This window comes from Biomphalaria glabrata, chromosome 12, assembly GCF_947242115.1.
Source record: "Biomphalaria glabrata chromosome 12, xgBioGlab47.1, whole genome shotgun sequence".
Classification (NCBI taxonomy): domain Eukaryota; kingdom Metazoa; phylum Mollusca; class Gastropoda; family Planorbidae; genus Biomphalaria; species Biomphalaria glabrata.
Window position 1 is genome coordinate 3046511 of NC_074722.1, and position 25117 is coordinate 3071627.

At 37.4% G+C, this 25117-nt stretch overlaps 1 protein-coding gene across 3 annotated transcripts in view; it reads right to left on the minus strand.

Annotated features, from left to right (window-relative positions):
* The window catches only part of LOC106068244 (uncharacterized), a 76757-nt gene that overhangs the window by 27529 nt on the left and 24111 nt on the right, over window positions 1-25117 (minus strand). For all 3 annotated transcript variants that reach the window (XM_056005119.1, XM_056005121.1, XM_056005122.1), the window contains exon 3: window positions 3755-3948. In XM_056005119.1, coding sequence (XP_055861094.1) covers window positions 3755-3948 — 194 coding nt within the window. The remainder of the gene's footprint in view (window positions 1-3754; window positions 3949-25117) is intronic.

Sequence of the window (25117 nt, forward strand, 5' to 3'; positions counted from 1 at the left end):
TAATTTATTGTTACAAAACATATGTCTGTCCATATGCCTGGTCGTGCGGTTTGCGCGCTGGGCTGTCGTTCAGATTTATCGACGGCCGAGGGTTCAAACCCTGCCCGCTCCCATCCCCCGTCGTCCTGCGGGAGGTTTGGACTAGGAAGTAAACTATCTTCAACTCTGAAGGAACATCCGAAACATGTAAAACATTTTACATTTTACAAACAGCCAAATAAAATATTGAACTAGCCTACTATAAGTCCTTTGAAAAACTGTTGTAAACAGTTTCGTATAGGTTAAAATGTAAACCGATTTCGAGATTATTTTCAGGGTGAAATGTCAGAAAGGAATTCGGATGAGAATTGAACTGGACATTAATTATTTCTAAACGTAACATGACATCCGGCACGAGCGTTTTCTGCGCGTTCCCCGACTTTGAAATACTGTTAGCGCATGCGCAAGTGAGATGGAGATCGTGATAAAATTATATGAGCAGAAGTGAGTTTTAAAACGGAAGTTTTTGTTTATTTTCTAAGTTTCGGTCGTTCCTTCAATTTAACTCTTTCACTCCGTAATTATTTACCACATTCTAGTGGAATCAACGCCTGTATCGTCAGTTAGGAGAGAAAGAGTTAACAATTTTATTCGTTTGGCCACAAAGCACAAGTGCTACAGGGCCAGTCAAAATTACAAATAATAATCTACACATAATCAAGATGAAAACTAATAAAATGTAATAATCATTTAAGTGCTACTATAAATTATAAACTATGTATATATATAGTATGCATAATGAATAACCATTTCCTAACTATCAGATTACGCGATTCGCAAACAGTGAAATGGTTATCTAGCACCTAATTACAATCCAAGCCATCGACATAGCAACACACAATGTGAGAATAATCATGACAATAATGTAATGAAGTTATATTTTTTAAAAAAATCATTATAAAATTCTCAATGAGAAGGATTGAACTTCTGAAAAAAAGGCGGAATTAATTTTATGAATACACTGAGTTTTTTTTTCAATATTTTTAAATATCTAGAATTTAACAGTTCAGCAAAATGTTCAACATTGGGCCTGGAATAATATCTTATTCTGTATAATTTAAAATGCTCACACACCAGCATGAAAGGCATCACCTATTTCATGAGTACAACATGGATATATTCTATTTTCACGATTCGTCCTTTTGTGACGGCTGGTAGGGCTGAACTCGGGACCATCAAACAACGGTCCGAATCGCTTACCACTCGACTAGGCAGCCATTCTAGAGTTTGCTGAGAGTGTAGACCTGGCCGGGGAGGGGGGTGGGGTGTTCGAGACTGATCTGCTGCCAGTAAGAACCCTATTTCCAAGCCATTTTCTCCACTGCTTTCGTTGGCTAGTTTTAGTCATAATAATAATAAGGGGCGGGCGTGGTGGCTGAGTTTTAAAGCGTTTGGTTCCAAACTCGGTTACGACTGGGATTTTGAATTTCTGGATTTTTAAGACGCCTACTCTAATGGGTACCTGGTCATTGTTCTGGCCACATGACATTCTCGTTAACCGTCGGCCATAGAAACAGATGACCTTTACATCGTCTGCCCTATAGATCGCAAGACACAAGGTCTGAAAGGGGTAAATTACTTTTTTTTTTCATTGGTGCTAGAATTTAATTATACTAATAATAAAAAGCATACTTGTACATTATATAAAGTAAAGTAAAAATGTAAAGTAAAAATGTAAAGTCAGATCCCCTTTCAAATCTCTGGAGCAGACGATGTAAAACTAATCTTTACCAAAAAAAAAAAAAGAGTTCTGTTTTAAAATCTTTGTATGTGAAAATGCCAAAATATTCCATCGTCTAACATTGAGCAAGCGATGCCAGTATTTGCTTGGGATTTTCTGTGTTTTTTCTGGCTTTTAATAATGTGAAATTTCTAGGCTTGAAAGAAGTGTATTATGCCCTGCATTGCCACAGTTGTTCTTTGTTCAATATTTGTTCCTTCACTTCAGTACGAGCCGAAATGAGGCACGGTAGCCTTGACTTATTGTCAACTCTGGCCACATGCCGAATTCACTGCCAAAAAAAAATATAGGATACAAGTTGCCAGCTAGAGCGTGCTTTTTTTTGTGTGTCACTGGCTTTTGTTTTTTATATATTTAGTAAAAGCCCTACTCTATCAAGGTCATACAGTGTCTTTAAAAATTTACTGGAGAATTGAAAAGAACAAATCACTTATAAAAAGCCTTCCTGTTTGTTTACAGTACACAGTATTGTACTCAAGTTCTATTATATGACTGTCGACTAAGATAGACAATTGTTTGTCCTTGAATTGTTTTTCCTTGTATAGAAAATATTTTCCGACATTTCTAAAAATAAAACCCTACATAAAATAATTAATAGTGATATCACCGACCCATTTCTCTCTCTCTTTCTGCCTCTCGTACTTTCTCTCTCTCTCTGCATTTCGTACTCTCTCTCTCTGCATTTCGTACTCTCTCTCTCTCTCTGCCTTTCATACTTTCTCTCTCTCTCTCTGCCTTTTGTACTTTCTCTCTCTCTCTCTCTCTGTGTTTTGTACTTTCTCTCTCTCTCTCACTCTCTCTGCATTTCGTACTCTCTCTCTTTCTCTCTCTCTGCCTTTCATACTTTCTCTCTCTCTCTCTCTCTGCCTTTTGTACTTTCTCTCTCTCTCTCTCTGCATTTCGTACTCTCTCTCTCTGCCTTTTGTACTTTCTCTCTCTCTCTCTCTCTGCCTTTCATACTTTCTCTCTCTCTCTGCCTTTTGTACTTTCTCTCTCTCTCTCTCTCTGCCTTTCATACTTTCTCTCTCTCTCTCTCTGCATTTCGTACTCTCTCTCTCTCTGCCTTTTGTACTTTCTCTCTCTCTCTCTCTCTCACTCTGCCTTTCATACTTTCTCACTCACTCACTCTCTATCTCTCTGCCTTTCGTACTTTCTTTCTCTCTCTCTCTGTCTGCCTTTCATACTTTTTTTCTCTCTCTCTCTCTCTCTCTGCCTTTCATACTTTCTCACTCACTCTCTCTCTGCCTTTCGTACTTTCTTTCTCTCTCTCTGCCTTTCATACTTTCTTTCTCTCTCTCTCTCTCTGCCTTTCATACTTTCTCTCTCTCTCTCTCTGCCTTTTAACTTTCTCTCTCTCCCTCTATCCGCCTTTCGTACTTTCTCTCTCTCTCTCTCTGCCTTTCATACTTTATCTCTCTCTCTCTGCCTTTCATACTTTCTCTCTCTCTCTCTGCCTTTCATACTTTCTCTCTCTCTCTCTCTGCCTTTCATACTTTCTCTCTCTCTCTTTCATACTTTCTCTCTCTCTATCTGTCTTTCATACTTTCTGTCTCTCTGCCTTTCATACTTTCTCTCTCTCTCTCTTTGCCTTTCATACTTTCTCTCTCTCTGCCCTTCATACTTTCTCTCTCTCTCTGCCTTTCATACTTTCTCTTTCTCTCTCTCTGCCTTTCATACTTTCTCTCTCTCTCTCTGCCTTTCATACTTTCTCTCTTTCTCTGTCTTTCATACTTACTCTCTCTCTCTGTCTTTCATACTTTCTCTCTGCCTTTCATACTTTCTCTCTCTCTCTGCCTTTCATACTTTCTCTCTCTCTCTCTCTGCCTTTCATACTTTCTCTCTCTCTGCCTTTCATACTTCTCTCTCTCTCTGACTCTCGTTATATCTTTCTTTATCTCTCTCCATCTCTATCTCTCTGCCTTTCTCTCTCTCTCTCTACCTCTCCGTGCATCCCTCTCTATAGATAGTCCTTACCTCTTCGTGGGAGGTGTCCATTGGTGTGGCAATCTCCTCGTCGCCACTGCTTTCTGTGGCCCAGCTCGACCTGTCCACCTCATTGAGATGGACATTATTCTCCTGTCCGTAATCTGGACATGGACTAGGCGTTCGATTGGAGGCATGCTGGTCAACATTGATTTTAGTACTGTACACAAAGTCGTTGTCGGCTTCTGAAATACAAAGATACAAGGATAGGTGTAGAGAACTACAAGGATACAAGGATAAGTGTAGAGAAATTCAAGGATACAAGGATACGTGTAGAGAAATACAAGGATATAAGGATAAGTGTAGGGAAATACAAAGATACAAGGATATGTGTGAGAAATACAAGGATAAGTGTAGAGAAATACAAAGATACAAGACTTTCAATTAGCTACGGACATGACCATCCGCACTCATCCTAAATCTACAGAATCGAAAAACAATTTCGTATCAAATTACTCAGGCAAGTGCATGTTGTAAACACATGACAGCCAAAACTTCCCGACAAGAAAGCGACATATACAGTGCCGATGTGCCAAACCATAAACGACATAACAAGAGGTCAGAAGGTCATTGCTGAGAACAGGAAGTACAACACATTCTCCAAAATTCAATACCAGATAACAACCAACCAATGGCGTCACTTTGCACGAAGCCGGAAATCGGGAACACATGCCGACCTGGGCATTATGGGATGCTCGAAACATGGTCGTGCGTTCCACGTCTTCTCACGACCTCAACCTTTGATTCCATTTCCGGTTTTTCTGCCGCCTTAAAAGAAATGTTTGTATGCGACTAACGAACCAAGATCGCAGCTTAGCTTGCCAGTACATGTATAGTGATGCGACCTACCTACAGTGAAAATCTTGAACATGATATGTAATGATATGTAACATTTTTTAATATAATACCCATTTCAGACATTGAGATCGATAAACAGATATGTTTCTATGCCCGACTGTTAACCATGGTGCTATGTGGCCAGCACAACGACCAACCGCCTTACTCCAACTAAAAATCTCGAAATTCAAAATCCCAATCTTCATTCGGGATTCGAACCCGAGACATCTTGGTTCGGAAGTCAAGCGCTCTACCACTCCGCCACCAGGTTCCATTTTTTTGTTTTGTTTTTTGTATTTGTATTTTGTATTTGGAAACTTCGTTAAGTGTAAATACTGGTCGAGATAAGAGAAAACAAAATCAAACATTCTCCATTCAAATCTCAAAATGTACTATATCATTTAGGGTTGAATCCGACAATATTTAAATGTCATTGTCTCCCCTTTCTTTCGTGTTCACCATTTTTTTATCACTATTCAACCGTTTTAGAAGTTACTCTATAGAAGACATAGCACTAAGGTGGACATACTGATTACCTACCTCATGTCGCAGATATGCAAAACTTGTTACTATGTGCCTGGATTGTATGATTTTACCATCACAAAGGAGATACAAGACACAGTTTACAGAGACACAAACACTCCTATGCTCCTTTAGTAATCAAATCATTAAACACTATTCAACTATCTGATGTCAACTTTTCACATGTGACTTTAAAGTGAGTCTGGTGTGAATGTTTTGTAATAACTTAAGGGAGGCAACTCAACGAGGCAACGATGTCACAGGACATCACAAGTACATAAAACAACAACTGTCTTTAGCACAGTCTCTTCATTTCGGCTCTAGACCTGGGCGGACATCGTTATTCTCTTAATGTCAACATCCTTTTCTGTCTAGTTTCTGGAAGTGCGCACCTTCTGCACTATCTGGAATGGCGGTGCGCATGGTGGGGTTATAACAATATATTTTGTTTTTCTATAGTTATAATGTTTTTTTTGTTTTTTTTTATTATGCACCTATTGTAAGATACATTTCCTTATGGATAATACAGATTATTATTAGTAGTATTATTATGGCCGACAGCTGTGGAGGGTTAGCGCCTGTAATTTCCCAAACTAATCGGAGGTACCCGTTCCAATTGGACGTTCTTAACTCTTTATCTCCGTAATTATGTTTCCACGTTCTGTCAGAATTGTTCATTTTTCACATTTGTACATTCTACCCTGTTATGATTCAACTTTAATAACATTTTTGTTTGTAATCAGAAAACGTGACTTTTGGTAGAGAATTATAGGAGAATGCATGCTCTTTTTATAGAACAGAAATTATACTTTCTAAAACCAGAAATTAATTTAATTTTATGGGGTCAAATCAACGATGGTATCGTTAATTCGGAGTGAAAGAGTTAAGAAAGAAAGAAATGTAGTTGACTTAAAACAAAAGTACAAGTCCAGAGCCTGTTTCCGGAGCTCCTCTTATCAGATAGTTTGATATGTGAACATCGTATTTTATGACTTGGCTTGTCAAAGTTATCTGAAAGGAAGGGCGCAGAGTTGGCAGCTTATTGAGACATTGACAACAATGTGTTGATATCCTGGTAGACAACATGAAAGTCTTTGTGTTAGACTCTGTGTGTGTGTGTGTGTGTGTGTGAGTTTTGTACATGTATTATACTGCAGCAAGTATGTGTGTGTGTTGACTGAGTGTTACACCGTGTGCAATGACTCCATTGTGTGTAGTACAATGTGTGTGTGTGCGCGTTACGCCTCAATGCAGGGCCGGAAACTTAGGAAAATCCGAATTTCGACGGATCTAAGGCTTTTAAGTTTTTCTTTCTTTTTTTTTTTTCTTCATATTTTTTACCTACGATACTTACGGTTGTCAACGCTGTCATGATTAGGATAGGAAGTGTCCGCTTTCAGTTAGCATCTCCGGATAAATGTATTTTTATTAAAGCTTTCGAAAAAAGTGTAGGGGCCTCTACAAAAATCCTGCCCCCATTGGGCTTCCACTTTTTAAATCCGGCCCTGGCTCTAGGTTAAATTATATGATGCTTATACATTATTATATTGATGTCAACTGAAGTAGAAATGGGGAGAGAGTTGTTTTTTTATTTTATTTAAGAGAAATTTAAAAAAAATTTACAATGTGTCTGTGACTAAGATGTGAGTCTATATAATGCAGTGATGGGAACTGACTTTGCAAAAATTTTAGGAAATTTTGTAAGCCCCCCCCCCCCCCCCCCCCGTTTTTGAACTGGCCTGTCGTGGCGACGACTTAAAAAAAGATGTTGCTGAATTTTTTTAAACTACGTAGAATCATTTAATTTAATATTTTCTTTAATTAATGTTGTATTACATAACATTTACACTGCATTGTGCATTACTGCACACAAACTGCACTTCATTTAGCATTACTGCACTCAAAATGCATTCATGGCACTATTGTTTGTATATATATTGATGGGAGGAGAAAGCTTTTTGCAGTCTGAGCATTCTATAATAGATAACTGCTTTATACAGATATTGTAACAACTTCTTTCTCAAACAACTATAAGGATTAAATGTGTTTGAAAAACATGCTTTTAAAATTAGTAATGATAAGTTTTATATTAAAATATATACATATCCCTCACTATAGATAGATCTATAATCTATAGCTACTACTACTTATATCTAATAACTTTTCTAGATTCTAGATCCAATATATTATTATTAGATATCTACATTCTGTCAGGCTTATACTCAGTAACTCACTATAGTCATGTTAAGAAGTTTAAGAAGGCCTACTTACTACTATATAAAAAAAGTATATTCTATATATAAATCCAGATGGTCGGTACACGGTAGGTCTATCACAGTATCACTCTATTAGATGAGTAGATCTAGATCTTATTATTATTATAATAGATCTAGATGTCTAAATCTAATCCCATTTGAACTCAAGGAAGTCGGCAGGCAGGGTTCAAATTAGAAAAATCTAGGGGTCATCGTAACAACAGTGAAAAAATAATAGATCTTGAATTGTAGTAATAGCGGCGATTAGTGCTACATACGTCGTAACATAGCGACCGGGCATCATTCATGATTGATACTCTTAAGTCTAAGTTAAGTTTAAGTCGAATACTTTTCAAAAGCTGGCAAGCAGCCATTGAAGTCTAGATCTAGATCAAAAGTATTCAAATTAAAGAATCTAGATATCTATCTAGACTGATTCAAACCACTCTAATCTGGACCGAGATCTAGACTTATAAGACAATACGGTAACACAAGATTTAAAAAAAAAAATAGAACTTTAACTGTGTCAAAAGACCGGATGTGCGGAGTTCAAAACAAATCAAAAATCTTATTTCGCATTCTTCCGAAAATGGAAAAATAATAAAATCGGATTTTTTTTTTTCATAAAAAAAAAATTGAAAAAAAAAAAATCGGATTTAAAAAAAAAAAAATGTCTGGAAAACTTCGGATTTTTTTGCTAGAAAATCGGACCAGAAGAAATTATCGGAATTCCGACAATTGTCGGAAAATTCCCATCACTGATAATGAGAAAAAAATAGCAGTGCATGCACACGCGAACTACGCCAGAAGAGCTGAGTCTTATGAACACAAAAATGTACACATGAACAGCCCAATATGTTTGTATTATTTGGTGACTTTGACCAGAGGTGGCTATAGCAGTGAGCGGGGCCCTCGGCGAGTGTCATATCAGAACACGAATATGCGATGTGCTGACGTTGACAAAATATTCTGATTCCCCCCCCCCCACACACACTAAGGTTGCCCCACTCGCCACTCCGTAAGGCCGCTTCTGCTTTTACACTAAAAGTTAAATCAGAGTAATCTGCTCTTTGCTTACACTTCCGATTACGTCATTCAGCAATAAAATCAGTAAGAGAAAAAAAAAGAAAAGAAAGGGAAAGCGATATGGGAAGCCAATGTGGAACTATAATGGAAAGTAAAAAAAACTTGTAAGAAAAGGAAATGTAGTAGATTGTCAAGGAATTTGAAATAAATAGACAAAGAAAAATGTCAAAGACGCCATACTGAAAGGTCATTTGTTTTCGATCCTGTGCTTATATGACAATGACTATTTTATAAATGTATTGAATTTATTTTTTAAACATGTGTATGGAGTCTATTCTCACGATAAACTCAACAAGGATGCTAAATTAAACTTTAATGTTTCAACTACATTTAAAAAAAAATGAGCTCGCTTACAGAATTTGATTTTGAAGTACTAAAAGTTGCACACAATTTATCCTATAACTTAAAAAAACAACAAAAAAACCTAGCTTATCAGAACTTCATATATTCTATATATATGCTAGGTTTTTTATAGGTAAAAATCTGAGATGACTTTCGTTTTTGCTTTTTTTTAAATACTGAAACAGAAACAAAGATCTCAATAGAAAAAAAAAAAACACACGACATTAGCACTTGACGGCGCCTTTTTTTTTTTCCGGATATGTCAGTCTAGCAATTTAATTCTATTTATAGATCTAGATACTTGGAAATTTAAATTCCAACAAAAATATTTCCGTTTCTAAGAAGCTTCTTTCCTATGGAGACTCTGACAAATTGGGGGCAAATACATAATACGCTTTTGGTGTTTTCAGAGTATAGAATATGAAAGAATTGATAAACTATGCTTTGAAAATCACATGCAGGCCTAATTAGTTTTTTTCACGTTGTTTAGCACTAGAGAATATTAAAGAGTAAACTAGAGCAGATTTCTGGGGGAAAAAAAACAGTGTCAAAAATCTGCAATAATGTAGAAATATAAGGGTTAATGGAAACAGTCTAATTTTGTCAGTAACACAAAAAAAAAGTAAAGTTCCTCTTTCAGACCTTGCGATCTGTAGGGTAGATGATGGTAAGGTCATCTGTTTCTTTGGCCAACGGTTAACGAGCAGGGTGTCATGTGGCCAGCACAACGAACAATCGCCTATACTTTCCTAACTTAAGACATGTACCCATTAGAGTTGGGTGGACTCAGGGGCACCCTAAAAATCCCGTAATTCAAAATCCCAGTCGTCAGCGAGATTCGAACCCAGGACTCCAGGTTCGGAAGCCAAGCGCTTAACCACTCAGCCAAGATCGTTTTGAGTGTTCGTTGTAAAACTGAAAGCATCTAGATCTAGATTTACCCATTTAGCCATCTCTTCCATTACTATATGTTTGTTCAGTAATACTAAGGCTTTGTTTTTGATTCCGACAATTATTTTGTTTTGTCGCCCGGTTTTTTTAATTTGATAAATGGTTTGTTTCGTCATTTCCGGTGACCTCTAAAATAGGAAGAAAACTGGCGGGAAAGTACACACACTCCATAACCCTGGGGGGGGGGGGGGATAAAATACATTGTAAATGGATTACGACAGAGCTAGAGTGACACTTGTATATACATCTCCCTCTCTCTCTCTGTGTCTCTCTCGATCAACCCCCTACCAGAGTCGCTTCGTTAGAAGTAAGTGGAGGAATGTATTCTGCAAACTTCTGATAGTTTTCTTTATATGTAGAAGTTATTACAGAGATGTTTATTTTAGCAAAAACAGAGAATGAATGATTTTATAGTTTCGTCTAAATGTGGGTGTGGCTAGCGAACGCAGTCAGGCGCAACGACAACACGCACTGACCAAGACAACTGGAGCTGTCAGACGTTAAGATCTCTATTCAGAAGTCACGCCTCTGTGATTTGGTGATAAGTGCTTGACGTCACGTGATTGTTATCGAAGCAGATCGGCTAACAAAGTGCATTCGAATTGTAGGACTTAATCGAAGGTCAACTCTTTGAGGTCTTTCAGTATTTAAGAGTTTAACTCTTTGAGGTCTTCTGTACTTTGTCGCATAGAGCAAATAGGAACCATTTCTCTAACATGTAAAATACTATACTCGATAATGGCTACCTGGGTGTATGGTAAGCGCTCTGGGCTATCGTCTGCAGGATTTCGGGTTCGAACTCTTCCCGCTGCCAACGTCAGAAGATCTACGTGAGGTTTGGGCTAGAAAGTTCAATTCTAAAGGAACACGTCGAAACATATCAAACGGACAGTCAAAGACTTCTAAAACAACAGTGATCCACCTTTAAAAAAAAAATTTAACCTACTCTCCTAGTTATTATTTTGTATGATGCGCCGAGCTCAGACTTAGCTATTTTGAGGCCCTGTGCGATTAGGCGATATGGAGTGTGTGTGTGTGTGTCCTAGGTGACGATAACGACAGGTTAGGCGATTGGTTGGTAGCTGTGCGGTTCAGAATGATGAAATAGGAGCTAATTTGACGCAATGCAAATGTTAAGAACATGAGATGATTCAGAGATATAAAAGAAGAAAGACGTGTGTTATATTTATTTCATTTCGTCTCAAGTCTTGGATTTGTCTATATTGCAATAAAATGTACATCTATATGTAGTTTTAATTTAAAGTTTGTTCAAGCTCTACAACTAAAATACGCCTACATCGGTTTAGTTGTACTAGCAATCTGGTGCTACAAGTCAACGACCGTCAACAATAAGACTTCATTATAACGAACAGAGAGAACCCCATAATGGCGCCTATATTTCTGAACCATTATGGGCGCCTGTATGTCTGCACCATAAGGGGCGCCTGTATTTCTTCACCATTAGTGGCGCCTGTATTTCTGCACCATTAGTGGCGCCTGTATTTCTGCACCATTAGGGGCGCCTGTATTTCTGCACCATTAGGGGCGCCTGTATTTCTGCACCATTAGTGGCGACTGTATTTCTGCACCATTAGTGGCGCTTGTATTTCTGCACCATTAGTGGCGCCTGTATTTCTGCACCATTAGGGGCGCCTGTATTTCTGCACCATTACGGGCGCCTGTATTTCTGCACCATTATGGGGCGCCTGTATTCTGATCTGCACAAAAACATATTTATAAAAATTGCCCCGACGCACTCAAGTAGTCACAAAACACTACATACGCTATTACTAAAAAAAAATATATATATATATGATTTCACTCTAAAAGTACGAGTCTTGAAACTATTGAGATATCAAGAATGTCCAGAATTTAAAATACTATTCATTTCTCAAGTGTCATTAAGAACTTACACGAACCCATGAATACACATTGTTGACGAGATAGACGTTCTATTTATAGTAACATTACAAAGTCCGCTCTGTGTTTATCACTTTAGCCTACACGGGTTGAGATGCAGGATGTCCAAGCATAATCACAACCAGACGATTCTTGGAAATACAAGATAACCTGATTGGGTGCACAGATAAAGGATGCAGGTAAACGCATAACCGACAAACGGCAGGGAAGGTGACGGCCTACATGAAGCAAAATGATAATTAGTCTACACCAGTGGTTCTCAAACTTGTGACATTGACCTAGAAACACAAAAAAAAAAAAGTATACCCACCCACCTCTATTCTGAGTTTCAGAAATGTATTCTCCTAGCGTCTAAAACGCACTTATTCCTCATTGTAAGTAAGAAGAGCAAGAGATTTAAAAAAAACGTAGAATTAAGCAGTGGCGTATCTAGGGTGGGGGAGGAGGGGGGATAATTTGAAAATCCCCGGGCCCCCAAATGAGTGTGTGTTTTTTTTTACATTAAATATTAAACATTGGAAATAGTGTCGTTCTTACTTGGTTATTATTGAAATATGGATTTATAACTACTAAGGAAACGCAAGTTGTTGCTTTGTTGTTGTTTTAATTTTTTTTTGGAGGGGAAAGGGGGGGGGGTCCCACATTTTGAGAAACGCTGTGCACAGTAAACATTGTGCCAAAGTTCTCCGTGTTGCCATTTAGCCCATAGGTCTGAAGATTAATTGTTGCCAGATTTTTAAACGTGGATATTTAAAATTAAATTAAGTTGCAACGAATGTAGTCAAGCACAAACGTTTGTGGATCTAGGTCTCCATGGCAACTCCAAGGCAACGCTACTCGTATAGCGACTCCTCATAAGGCAGATTCATTTTTTCTGGTTCACTGAAGCCTGAAGCTATTTCTAATCTCTAGTCTTAGTCTAGTTTGAAATGTCGACCTATGTACTTAAAGAAGGGAAGTCGAATTTTCGGAAATCTTTTCTAAAGTGAATTGGTGTTTGATTGTTTTGTAATTGCATAGGAACTCCCAATTCCTAATCTGGACATATTTAGCAGCTTCCTACCTCGGATATTTGCATGACAAAGAGTTCACTCATCCTGACCGGTCAGAAGACAAATGAGTTCTTTTCCTTGCTAGCGAAGTGGATAATCGGCGTTCAAAGGAATTAGGTTTTGAATTAGTGTCAGTGAAATTCGGCCCACTTTTTTAATCTTTCTTTTAATATATTGGTGGAAACATGACTGATTTCTTTTTGATAATCGTTGGCCCTACTGTTAGAGCTATGCAGAATAGAAAGTAGAATTGCACGTGTCGACCGGATATTGATATTTATTCATTGATACGCTATCTACACGAGGAAGAGAATCATGAAGGGGCAATAAAAGTCTCTAAATGGATATTGTCAGATCGACAGATAGTGGTCAAGCGCTTGGCTTCCGAAACGATGGCTCTCGGGTTTGAATCTCGGATTTAAAAAAAAAAATCTCAGGACTTTTAGGAAGCCCTTTATAGTAGGGGAAAGTATGGCGGTTGGCCGTTGTGCTGTGCATAGAAACAGGTGACCTTTACATCCTTAGAGATCGCAGAGTTTGGGACTGAACTAAGTGCACGTAAAGGAGAAGGGGTTGGAAGAGGCTAACCTGTGTTGTGTTCTAACACAGAAGTTTCGATGTCTTAAGCCCATCCCCAAGCGGACATATTGTTTTATTCGTAGCAAGCAACTTCAAATCCAAAAGCAACAGAACGTCTTTGTTATAAAAGTGTGCCTCGTGTATGTGCTATGTGTGTGTTTTTGTGTGTGCATTCATATATCTAGAAAGTTCGGGAGATTTCCTAGAACGATGTATTGTATTACCCTCACACACACCCCCTCCCCGCATTTGCAGCATTTGTTTATCTTTAGAAAGCAATTAAATGTTTAAATCCATAAAACAAGGGTAAACGTGTAAAAAAAAAAAATCCCAAAAGAAACAGGTGTACGTGGAGTGTCTTATCGCAATCCTCCTGTCAATAAAGCTAACACTGAGACGAATCAAAGAATAAGAGGTATGTGAGTTATGGGTAAGGGTCTTGTTACGACAGCGCAGCTAAAAGTGACGTTTGTGTGTTTGGGAATGGGTGGGCCAGACGATGAATAATTACCCAAGGCCATGAGCTGATAAAACTTATTAAAATGGAGAATTTACTGAAAGGTGAAACTGACAAAGCAAAACATGGAAGATTGGGAGGGGGGAGTGGAGAAAATAAGGGGATGTATAATGAGCTTTGTTCATATTAAAAAAAAAACAATCTTCAACTTTCACATTTCGCTGCTTATACACAGCCCCCCCCCCCCAGCTGCTGTGGAGAGAGGGAGGGTATTTCCACCTTACATCGCCCAACATTGGTTGGGGAAAAGTAAAGGGAGGTTGGTCGTTGTGCTGGCCACATGACGCCTAGTCCACTGCAACAGATGACATTTGCATTATCTACCCTATAGATCGCTAGGTCGGAGGGAGTACTTATTACATGACACATTGGAGTGGCCATCTGGGAGTATATCGCAACTCCTACACTCACTAACTCCATAAGTTGATTGGATCTTCCCACGAGTCATAGAGGACTCAATGCACTGAAATCTGTAATGTACAGTGTGTATACTTCTGTGTAGTGTGTGCATTAATAAAATTATAACTTAAGACAATCTTATGTCTAAACAATAAGATCTAAATCTGGTCTGAGTGATTCAGACTACGATCACATAACCTGGTCAACTAAATAATGTCTAAGTTTATATTTAATCAAGCTTTATTCCCCTTGGCCGTGTTAGCATCTCAAAGAAATCCCTCTCATTGTTCCGCATCATTCAAGCGTGTCAGTTGTTGACTCAACTTATCTACAGGGAAGTAAAATCTCGTCAATTCAGTTTCGTATGCGAAGAAGCAGCAAGTCTTTTTATATATATAAAACTTTTTCTAAATAACAAATAGTGGGGTTTTGTTTTAACACACAGTAGGACTCAGTACATGAGCACAATATTTTCATCATTATGTATCACTAAGTAACACTGTAATACAGAGATCCTCAATTTTTTTTTTTGTTTTTTTTTTTTAGTTTTAAGGGGGGAGGGTGTGACAAGAGAGGAAATAAGAACGAATCATGGAGATCATTATTATTGCTCATTATTGCCTCTCTTCAAACGTTTCATATGAAATGGCGAACAAAATGTAGAGATTTCTATACAAGATAACCATTTCTTGTTATTGGAAATGTGAAATAAGCAAAATATAAAAAATACTATAAAAAAAAAAGAGAGATAAGAAAATTGGAAGAACTCGGCGAAGTGATTTAGGTGGCCCCAAATGAAATAGAAAAATAAAAAATAAACAGTGATAAAATAAAATAAAAACACCCAATTTATTCAAAACCTAGTGTTCTCCAACAATAACATTGGGCACAAGTTTCGATATTTCTTCTCTAAAATGTCCACATCATTCGGAGGGCTTAGGCGGCTGACTAGTTTTCCTATGCCTATGTCCGGCCCTGGTCGGAATTATAAAGAACACCTGAGATCTTCATTCATCTTTGTGGTATTCTTAACCTGCAACGATTTGAGAACCATTGTTCTGGCACCCCTTCCCCCATAACACAGACAACATATTGTGTCACAGATGTATCAGATTCTGATGACTAAAAGTTTGAAGGGCGAAAACAATTGAGCGGGAATTTCCCACTGTGACGTCACCGCTAGCCATCCAAACGCTTTCTTTTGTTGCTATTTTTAGCTTTTACGACTTTATTTTTTTTTTTTATTGTTCCGTGGCAATGTTCGCTTCTAGATTTCAAACATTTACACAGCTTTAAAGACAGTGACCTCAATAATTTATTGTTGATATTTAATTATGTGCAGGAACGCAACGTGCCCTTGTGTAAATCACATGATTAATTATTAATGATTAAAATTAGCTTATAAAAACGATGTTCTCCTTAGACAGAAACACCGAGTTCAGATTTACTAAATTCTAGGAACATTCAGCCATTTCAGAATATAATTAGGCAACAGAGTATTCAGAGATCAGGAACACTCACACACAAGTGCGCTGACTCGTGAGACATGTTGAATCTATGGATGATAATACTTCGTGGAATAGTAGTTTAATGATTGTATATTGAATTTATTATTGAACCTCTGTCAAAGCGTTTCCGGCAGTCATTAATGTGTAATGATTTTCAGTCAAATAGGCGTAAGAATTTAGGCTATAGTCATTTAGACGTAAGAATTTATAGTCATTTAGACGTAAGGAGTTGTAGCCTTTAACGCGTAAGGATTTATAGTCATTTAGGCGTAAGGATGTAACCAACAGGGACGATATACAGCCAAGCTCTACAATACCTTGCTTATGCCAATGACATTGCCTTATTGGGTAAAGAAACCTCTGACATTGAAAGAGCCTTCACACAACTAGAAGAAGCATCTCGACCAGCAGGACTTGAGGTCAATGACAGTAGAACCAAGTACATCACAATGACAAGGGACAATCAAACAGAGGGACAAAATATCAAAATCAAAGACCACGAATTTGAAAACGTCCAAACTTTCAAATATCTAGGAAGTACAATTGATTTAAAAAATGACCTACTAACATAAATAAAGGAAAGAATAGCAGGAGGCAACAGAGCATTCTATAGCACCCACCATTTGCTTAAGAGCAAAACAATCTCAAGGAAAACCAAGAAAATAATGTACAAAACCATAATTAGACCAGCAGCAATGTATGGAAATGAGACCCGGACACTGACTAAGACATCTGAAAATTTACTTATACTTGGGAAAGAAAAATTCTTAGGAAAATCTATGGTGCCATACAGGATGAAACAGGGTGGAGGACACGCACTAACCATGAGATATATCAATTGTACGAAGACCCACCAATAGTGACCGAAATAAAAAAAAGAACAGCCTACGTTGGGCAGGTCACCTTAAAAGAATGTCAGACAACAGAGGAGCCACTGGGATGGATGGCTGGATAGTCAATTATTGGAAAGTTGAAACCTACATATTATATATCAGGAAAGAGAGTCGGATGCATTCAAATCTACTGATGCTCATAAATCGGCCATGCGTATGTGACCTTCACCTGACCAAGAATATACCAAACAGTGCGCTTGTATATAGATTTTTTTTTTCAAAGAATACGGATTATTCATATTTCTAAAAGTCGTTTTAAAAAGATGGCGTTGTGAGGAATCTGAACTGACGGATGACGTAATATAGCCTCTAAACCTGTACCATGCAGAAGTTTTCCTATGAACAACAAGAAGAACAGATAAGTCTCTGTGTAGTGTCTCTACACAGCTTACTCATTCTAACGCTACAAGCTCACGCCTTTAGATACAAACACACACACACACACTTGTTTGTTAAGTCTCTCTCTAGCGCTGTTTTGTTGTTTTTATGCTGTGAGCATGTTCTGTGTCCGCTGATATAACGCAGCCTTGGAGTGAATAGTGAAGCGAAAATATATTTATCAGTCTGAGGTCATAACAACATGCCTGACAGACAAGTGTTGACCTTGCTAAAGGTCACAGCAACCCACTTGATTGATGTGTTAATGTTGAAAACGCACACGTGTTTCACAATAATTTGGAGATCACACTTTAAAAAAAAACATCCCTTGGCAGTAGTAGGCAAACACATCTTGCATAGCGAACATTTCTACAGATAGGCACAATTATCTTATCTTATATATTACAGACGTTACTTCAAAAAAGAAGATAATTACGTCCCGTCCAACGCATCTCATTACGTGTTGATGAAACAAAGCGACTCAGAACACGATCAATGTCTTGATCTGGTCTCATAATGTGGGGCGTGGTGGCTGAGGGATAGAGCGCTTAGCTTAAGAACCGAAGGCTCCCGAGTTCGAATCTTGGTAAAAACTAAGATTTTGAACATTTTTTAGGACGCCCCTGAGTCCACTCAACTCTTATGTGTACCTGACATTAGTTGGGGAACGCAAAGCAGGTTGGTCTTATGCTGGCCACATGACACCGTAGGCCATTGTATCAAATGATCTTAACATCTGTCCTGTATATCTTAAGTTCTGAAAGGGGGTTACTTTGCTCATGTGTCATAGATCACTAGTTCATTAAAATTCTTATTGATATAGGACAGACCACGAGTGATTATTCTCGCAACCCAAAGCGCAACTCTTGTGAGTGCGAAACAGGCCTAACACTGCATCGCTATTCTCATCGACAGAAAGGCCGCCATGAGAATTTTCTTGTCTTTTAAAGAAAGCAAATGGAAAGAATTCTTTTTTTTTTTTTTGATATCACCAGAGGGACATTTGCACAATTGGCGTCTTCTGTACGCTAGTCTGCTTCTAAAGATGACTCATTTGGGGGGTGAGAGAAAGCTATTATTAGCGTTTATTTAGGTAAACAAGGGAGGTAAGAGCAATGTGATGGCCTACTAGCAAAATGAAAAGCTTATCAAGGGATTAAATTTTTTTTTAAACTCTTTAAACATTTATAAAAAAAATGATACAGTCCTGTAAGACAGATGCGTACAGTATCCAATTGTTTGTAATATAAATGCCCAAATATATAACGAACTAAATGCCCTTAAAAGAATCAGCGACTACTTACAACTGGTGGCTTCAAAATTGCAAATACCGAGTACGTAATGGAAGGTTGCTGGGAAAGTGACATATGGTGCCCAGTCTAACAGACTTCCACAAAGGTGAAGGTGAAATGTTAACGTCTGCTCGAAATACTGTTGACAATGTCGGTTGCTATTTTGTTTCGTTTCACACTTTCGGTGCTATGTTTTTTTTTTTAATGTATAAAACCTGCAGGTCCAGTTAATCCGCCCAAACAATGTAGAGCTGCATGCCTTTATCTTCGAGTTTATTCACAGTAATTCACACCCATTATTCATACAGCGAATGCATGTATTTAACATACAGATCACTGATGCACTATGTCGGCATAATATACGAGACCTTCGGTCTGTCTAGGTAGCACGGATGTAAACAGCTCACAGCCTTTTTTCAACAACACAGCACAACACTCTGACGTTGCCAGGGCGCTGACCAAATGATACGGCAACTCCAGGGGCGTATTTTTTAAATGTTTGGGGAAAAGACGCACTATGCAGCTAAGTAGCCTCGTAATAAAGGGGAAAGCAAAATAACTATAGGGAGCAGAGAGAGAGAGAGAGAGAAAGAGACACATATAACAAAAGAAAGAGACACATATAACAAAAGAAAGAGACACATATAACACAAGAAAGAGACACATATAACAAAAGAAAGAGACACAGATAACAAAAGAAAGAGCCACATATAACAAAAGAAAGAGCCACATATAACACAAGAAAGAGACACATATAACAAAAGAAAGAGCCACATATAACAAAAGAAAGAGCCACATATAACAAAAGAAAGAGCCACATATAACAAAAGAAAAAAAAAGAGCCACATATAACAAAAGAAAGAGCCACATATAACAAAAGAAAGAGCCACATATAACAAAAAGAGCCACATATAACAAAAGAAAGAGACACATATAACACAAGAAAGAGCCACATATAACAAAAGAAAGAGCCACTTAAAAGAGAGAGAGAGAGAAAGAGCCTCAAAGACAATGAGAAAGAACCACATAGAAAAAGAGAAAGAACCACACAGACAAAGAGAGAGAAAGAGCCACAAAAGAGCCACTTAGAAATAAAGAGAGAGAGGTTAAGAAAATGCTATAAAATGCGAGATAGAAAGAAGAAATTAAAAGAATGAAAGAAAGAGAAATAGAGAGAGAGACGAGGAAGGGGAAAAAGAAAAAAAGTATGTGTGCGCGCGCGTGTGTGTGTTGTGTGAGAGAGAGAGAGAGAGAGAGAGAAAGAGAAAGGAATGGTGCATCAACTTTGTTCTATTTTGTACCTTTATAAAGGGCGTAGACATTTGAAACACTGCGCTGGGCTATTCCAAACTTAATGCACTATCTGTATCCACATGTTCATTATCTGTCTTATTAATGCGATACTCTTTTATGACGGAGGAAGATGAGATCAACTCAACTGACCTGTCGTTTGACACAGATACAATTCACAACAAAACACTCGACTATAATTTCATAAATAATCGACTAGACCTATGGGAAAGGACCAACAGCGAACGCTTTTGTGCCAGTTTTTAGTTTAGAATGTATAGCTCCGCAATAGTTTAGCTTATTAAAAAAATGAAAACATCTGCGGACTCCTCAGCTATTTGGCGATAAAACTAAATTTGATTCTTTTTTCCTTATCAGCTATTAAATTTATAATTAAAGTCAACTTGCGGTAGGGGTCAGACCTAATCAGCGAACGCAATTTTCGCGGGAGTCATAATGAGCGAAAGGCCGTAAAAAATAGCGAAATAGCATGTTAAAATATAGGAAATTATGCTTCAATTAGTTCTATCATCAAACTTCTTCCATGAAGCATTTTAACTATTGTCCTCCTTGTGGCATTAGGCCTAAATTTGTTTTCACTTTCTCGTGCTCCACATCTCGTTTCTCTGCTTGAAACTGATGTCTATATAGCCTACGAAACTTGTGATCAATTTTTTTTTCTTAAAAGAAAGAAACTACAAAATTCTATCTCGCCACCTTCCTATAGGCTAGTCCACGTCGTACTACTCTCCATTTCATAAACTCTCGTTACTGCAACTATTAATCACCATCAACTCGATCTCCCCCCCCCCACACACACAAGCTGATTGACCAAAAGGCAGATCCCGAATGAATGCGATGGATTGATGATGTTATGGAGACAGATCTACAACAGCTTGGGTTTCGAGCATGGAGACGAAAGGCTCAGGAGAGATCTTGTAATTTTATACATGTATACTATATGGTAACTCTTATATTTATTACTAAATATATAGTTCGCGTTTTTTCCGATCCTGAAATCGAATATTTTCTCCTGGAAAACTCTTGAAAATCTCCTGAAATCCTAATCTCAGAATGGTGGGGGCACCCTGTGAAAATGAATTCTGCACTTCTTTTAAACATTTATACACATATTAATATCATTAATTAGTAACAAGAGGTTAAACAGCCAGTTAAAAAAAAAGGAGGACGGCAAAACAGAGCCCCCCCCCCCCGCGTACAAGCGCTGTTAATATCAACTGAAGCGTCATTTCACCCTCAATGGCACAGAGGAAAGTAACTGCCAGCAAATGACCTCTGAGAGACTGTTGGAGAGCTGCGAGTCAAACATTTTACACGGAAAGAAAATGCGGGAAAATATGCTGGGCGTAGTCATGTGAAACACGTAATGCACTCATCCTTAATCTTCGAAATCCAAGACATTGGTTTAAGGTTAAAAATAGGCCTATTATTTTAATATTTCAGTTTACAAACAATAACAATAGATAAGACAAAAAGAAAAACAGATTAAATCAGTAACTAAATTATTATTAATGGCTTTTTAAGCTTATATAATAGGGGTTTCGCTGAATATGTTTTCAGTTAAAAGGGTCATTTTGAGCGAACACCCCATAATATTTTTTTTTCAACGGAATGAATAGCCTTAGCTATTCTATCTAACTATTTCCTCATCAATTTAGAAGCATAATATGCAATTTTTTTTCGGCCGATATCCATTGGTGCTTTAAAATCGCCTTAAGTTCGGACCTATTCTCGTTTATCCGGAAACGTTTTGAGAATGAAATTTCCATACATGTCAACTTTGACCTTCAGCTATGCTTTATTTTATGAGGGAAAACGAAAGTGACTATGTGGGAAATGTAGGAAAATGGACTCTTTGTAATACCATTTTATTAGTTCTGCAGTTACTTTTGAAATAAATAAGAATGGATAAAAATTACGGGGAGGTGTTCGCTTTATATGCCATTTCGCTGATGGGCCTTTCCTATACATGGCGTCATTAAACTAATTGAAGGTTAAATGGTAAACATTTGTTTTTTTAATTTCAATGACCAGACCCCGCTTTTCTCATAAGCATATAGATCAAGATCTATTTGCACATTTATTCTAGTTCCCATTAAAAAAAAGACAAGAATGACGTAATCAATTGACGTGGGAGAGCACATTATAGATCTAATCTCTAACCAGATGGTTATAGTACTGACGGCTTACAGGTCGTGCTCTCTGCGCTAGGCGATAAAAACACCAATAAAAAAAACCCAAGAATGAGTTCACAGGACATAGGTTATTCTTCTATTTATAGACCACGTGATGGCTGAGTATTTAGCTGACGTGGACTGTCTCCCTCCGCATTATCGCGTAATCATTGTATCGATCTTAGTCATCAGAGCCTGGGCTATTGTTAGGACATAAGATATCGCTTTAAAACAGTAGTCGAAAGGTGTGTAGCAGTTTTAATGTCCGCAAGAAATTGACAAAAAAAAAAAAAAAAAAAGCCAATAGAAAAAAGAATACCTTTCAAAAACAAAGCTTATCTAATGGAAAGAACCGCTAATTACTGCCATTTATCTGAAAATTACAGGGTATAGCTCCCGTTCTGCTATGTAAAAAAAAAAAAAAATTAATCAGTACTAAATGATTAACCAATTGGTTAATTTTTGGACTGATTCATGTTTTGTCATCGACTAGGAGTAATTATCCAAAATTTCAACTTGATCCGAGAATGGGAAGAAAAAGGTGTCAAAACGTAATAAGGGGATTAAATCCATATATATACCCACATCTCTCTTTAAGCAACATTTATTCCTGATTTCGATATCAAACAAAATAATTATTGACCAACAATTAATTAACTAACTAACTAATTTTTTCATTCATTCATGTCTTGTCAAGTTTAATTAACAATAACTTTTAACTTGATCCGATTCTGGGAAATGGGAGGTAAAACATGTTCGAACTTTTACCAGTATATCGCTGAGGAAAAGACTTACTATCTCGTTGGCCACGCATGAAAAACTCAAGTTTGACCGTTAAAATTTTCAAAATTAAAAAAAAAAAGAAGAAAGAAATTTAAATCTGGCTAGAGAACGAGAAAATGTTGATCTTGTAGGGACTTCGTGTATTTTCCCATGCAGGCATTATTCATTCATGAATAATACATTAATGTTCAGAAACATTTTACCCCCTGAAGGCCTATCAGTGGGATATTATAAAGTGTAGTAGATCTAAAGGCCTATCAGTGGGATATTATAAAGTGTAGTAGATCTAAAGGCCTATCAGTGGGATATTATAAAGTGTAGTAGATCTAAAGGCCTATCAGTGGGATATTATAAAGTGTAGTAGATCTAAAGGCCTATCAGTGGGATATTATATAGTGTAGTAGATCTAAAGGCCTATCAGTGGGATATTATAAAGTGTAGTAGATCTAAAGGCCTATCAGTGGGATATTATAAAGTGTAGTAGATCTAAAGGCCTATCAGTGGGATATTATAAAGTGTAGTAGATCTAAAGGCCTATCAGTGGGATATTATAAAGTGTAGTAGATCTAAAGGCCTATCAGTGGGATATTATAAAGTGTAGTAGATCTAAAGGCCTATCAGTGGGATATTATAAAGTGTAGTAGATCTAAAGGCCTATCAGTGGGATATTATAAAGTGTAGTAGATCTAAAGGCCTATCAGTGGGATATTATAAAGTGTAGTAGATCTAAAGGCCTATCAGTGGGATATTATAAAGTGTAATAGATCTAAAGGCCTATCAGTGGGATATTATAAAGTGTAATAGATCTAAAGGCCTATCAGTGGGATATTATAAAGTGTAATAGATCTAAAGGCCTATCAGTGGGATATTATAAAGTGTAATAGATCTAAAGGCCAATCAGTGGGATATTATAAAGTGTAGTAGATCTAAAGGCCTATCAGTGGGATATTATAAAGTGTAGTAGATCTAAAGGCCTATCAGTGGGATATTATAAAGTGTAGTAGATCTAAAGGCCTATCAGTGGGATATTATAAAGTGTAGTAGATCTAAAGGCTTATCAGTGGGATATTATAAAGTGTAGTAGATCTAAAGGCCTATCAGTGGGATATTATAAAGTGTAGTAGATCTATACATGTGCTCAACCAGGATTCTTTCTCGGGCGTGGGGAGGGAGCGGGGTAAACAATGCTGATTTTTTTTTAAAATCTACCATTCATTACTTATTAAGAGAAATATAATCGCCCTATAAGTTGTGTAAAGGAAGTGACGTGTATTTCGTTTTAAAGTATTTTTTATGTTTTTCTTGTAAATGGAATTATGTTCTTTAAACGTACGTGTACATCGAGCTAATTCAATCTAACCAACTTAAACAATAGGATACTTGAAACTCTGTGTTAAGTGTGGCCAGCCAACACGCAAGTGCTTCTATCTACAGGGAAGCTATTCACACAACTAAATCTAATCTATGGTTTCTTATAAGCACGTAGATCTAGAGTCTACGGTCACAGGGAAGCTATTCGCACAACTAGATCTAGCTTCTAGCATGTGGACCCAGGTTTTATGGTGTTTGCACTAAAGGTGAAGGTCACGTCGTGTGTCATCCCACAAGAATTATGCCAGGCGACGCCTATTTGGTGATATCTCTTTGAATTGATTTCATTTAGATTTTTTGGCAAAATTTTACGCCAAGAGGTGTATCTCTTTGATAATATGATAGGAGAATGGGTTACATTATGCAACAGCGGGAGTGTTGCTTTTCGCCCTGCTACTTCAGACATGCCTATTCACAGTGGCGTAGCTAGGGTGGGTGAGGAGGGGGGAATTAGAAAATCCCCGGGCCCCCACTTAAGGGGGGCCCACATGAGTGTTTTGTACATTAAATATTAAATATTACACAAAATTCAGGGGCCCCCAAATGATGACAAATTCCTAGCTACGCCCCTGCCTATTAGAGATTAAAAGATAATATTATTAAACCATGAGATATATATTTTAAATCGTTCGACATATTACGATTTCATTTCTGTCTCTACATATTTGTACACTGAAATGGAAGTCTGTAAATATCTATGCAAGTTTTCTTCTGAGATTTATTGGGGACTTAAGTGAGAGTAATGTTATACGGCTACTAGCGCGATTTATACTGTGAGGTGTATACCTCCAAAATGTTATAGATTCGTTCTTAGTATAAGTATACTTTTTTGTTCGTTTAACGAGTCAGGTCTAAATGAATAAAATGAATAAGAAAACAATCAGGATTAACTTCACGTGAATAAAACAACATAAACATACACAAATAGGGGAGAATACACCGCGGGCAGGAGAGCAACAGGGACGATAAGCAGGACCATAATCGCATTTTAAACATTGGAAAAAAAAATCGTCAAAAACTTTCGTTATCAGTGATATAAATACACACCACACACACACAGTGTAAATAAGTTCGAAGTGCCCGTATATTACTAGAAATCATTGTTTTGTTTATTTTTCAAGTTTCAGAAGTTCCTTCTGATGTGAAGATTACATCCTAGCCCCAAAAGTCCTTCACAGGGGAAT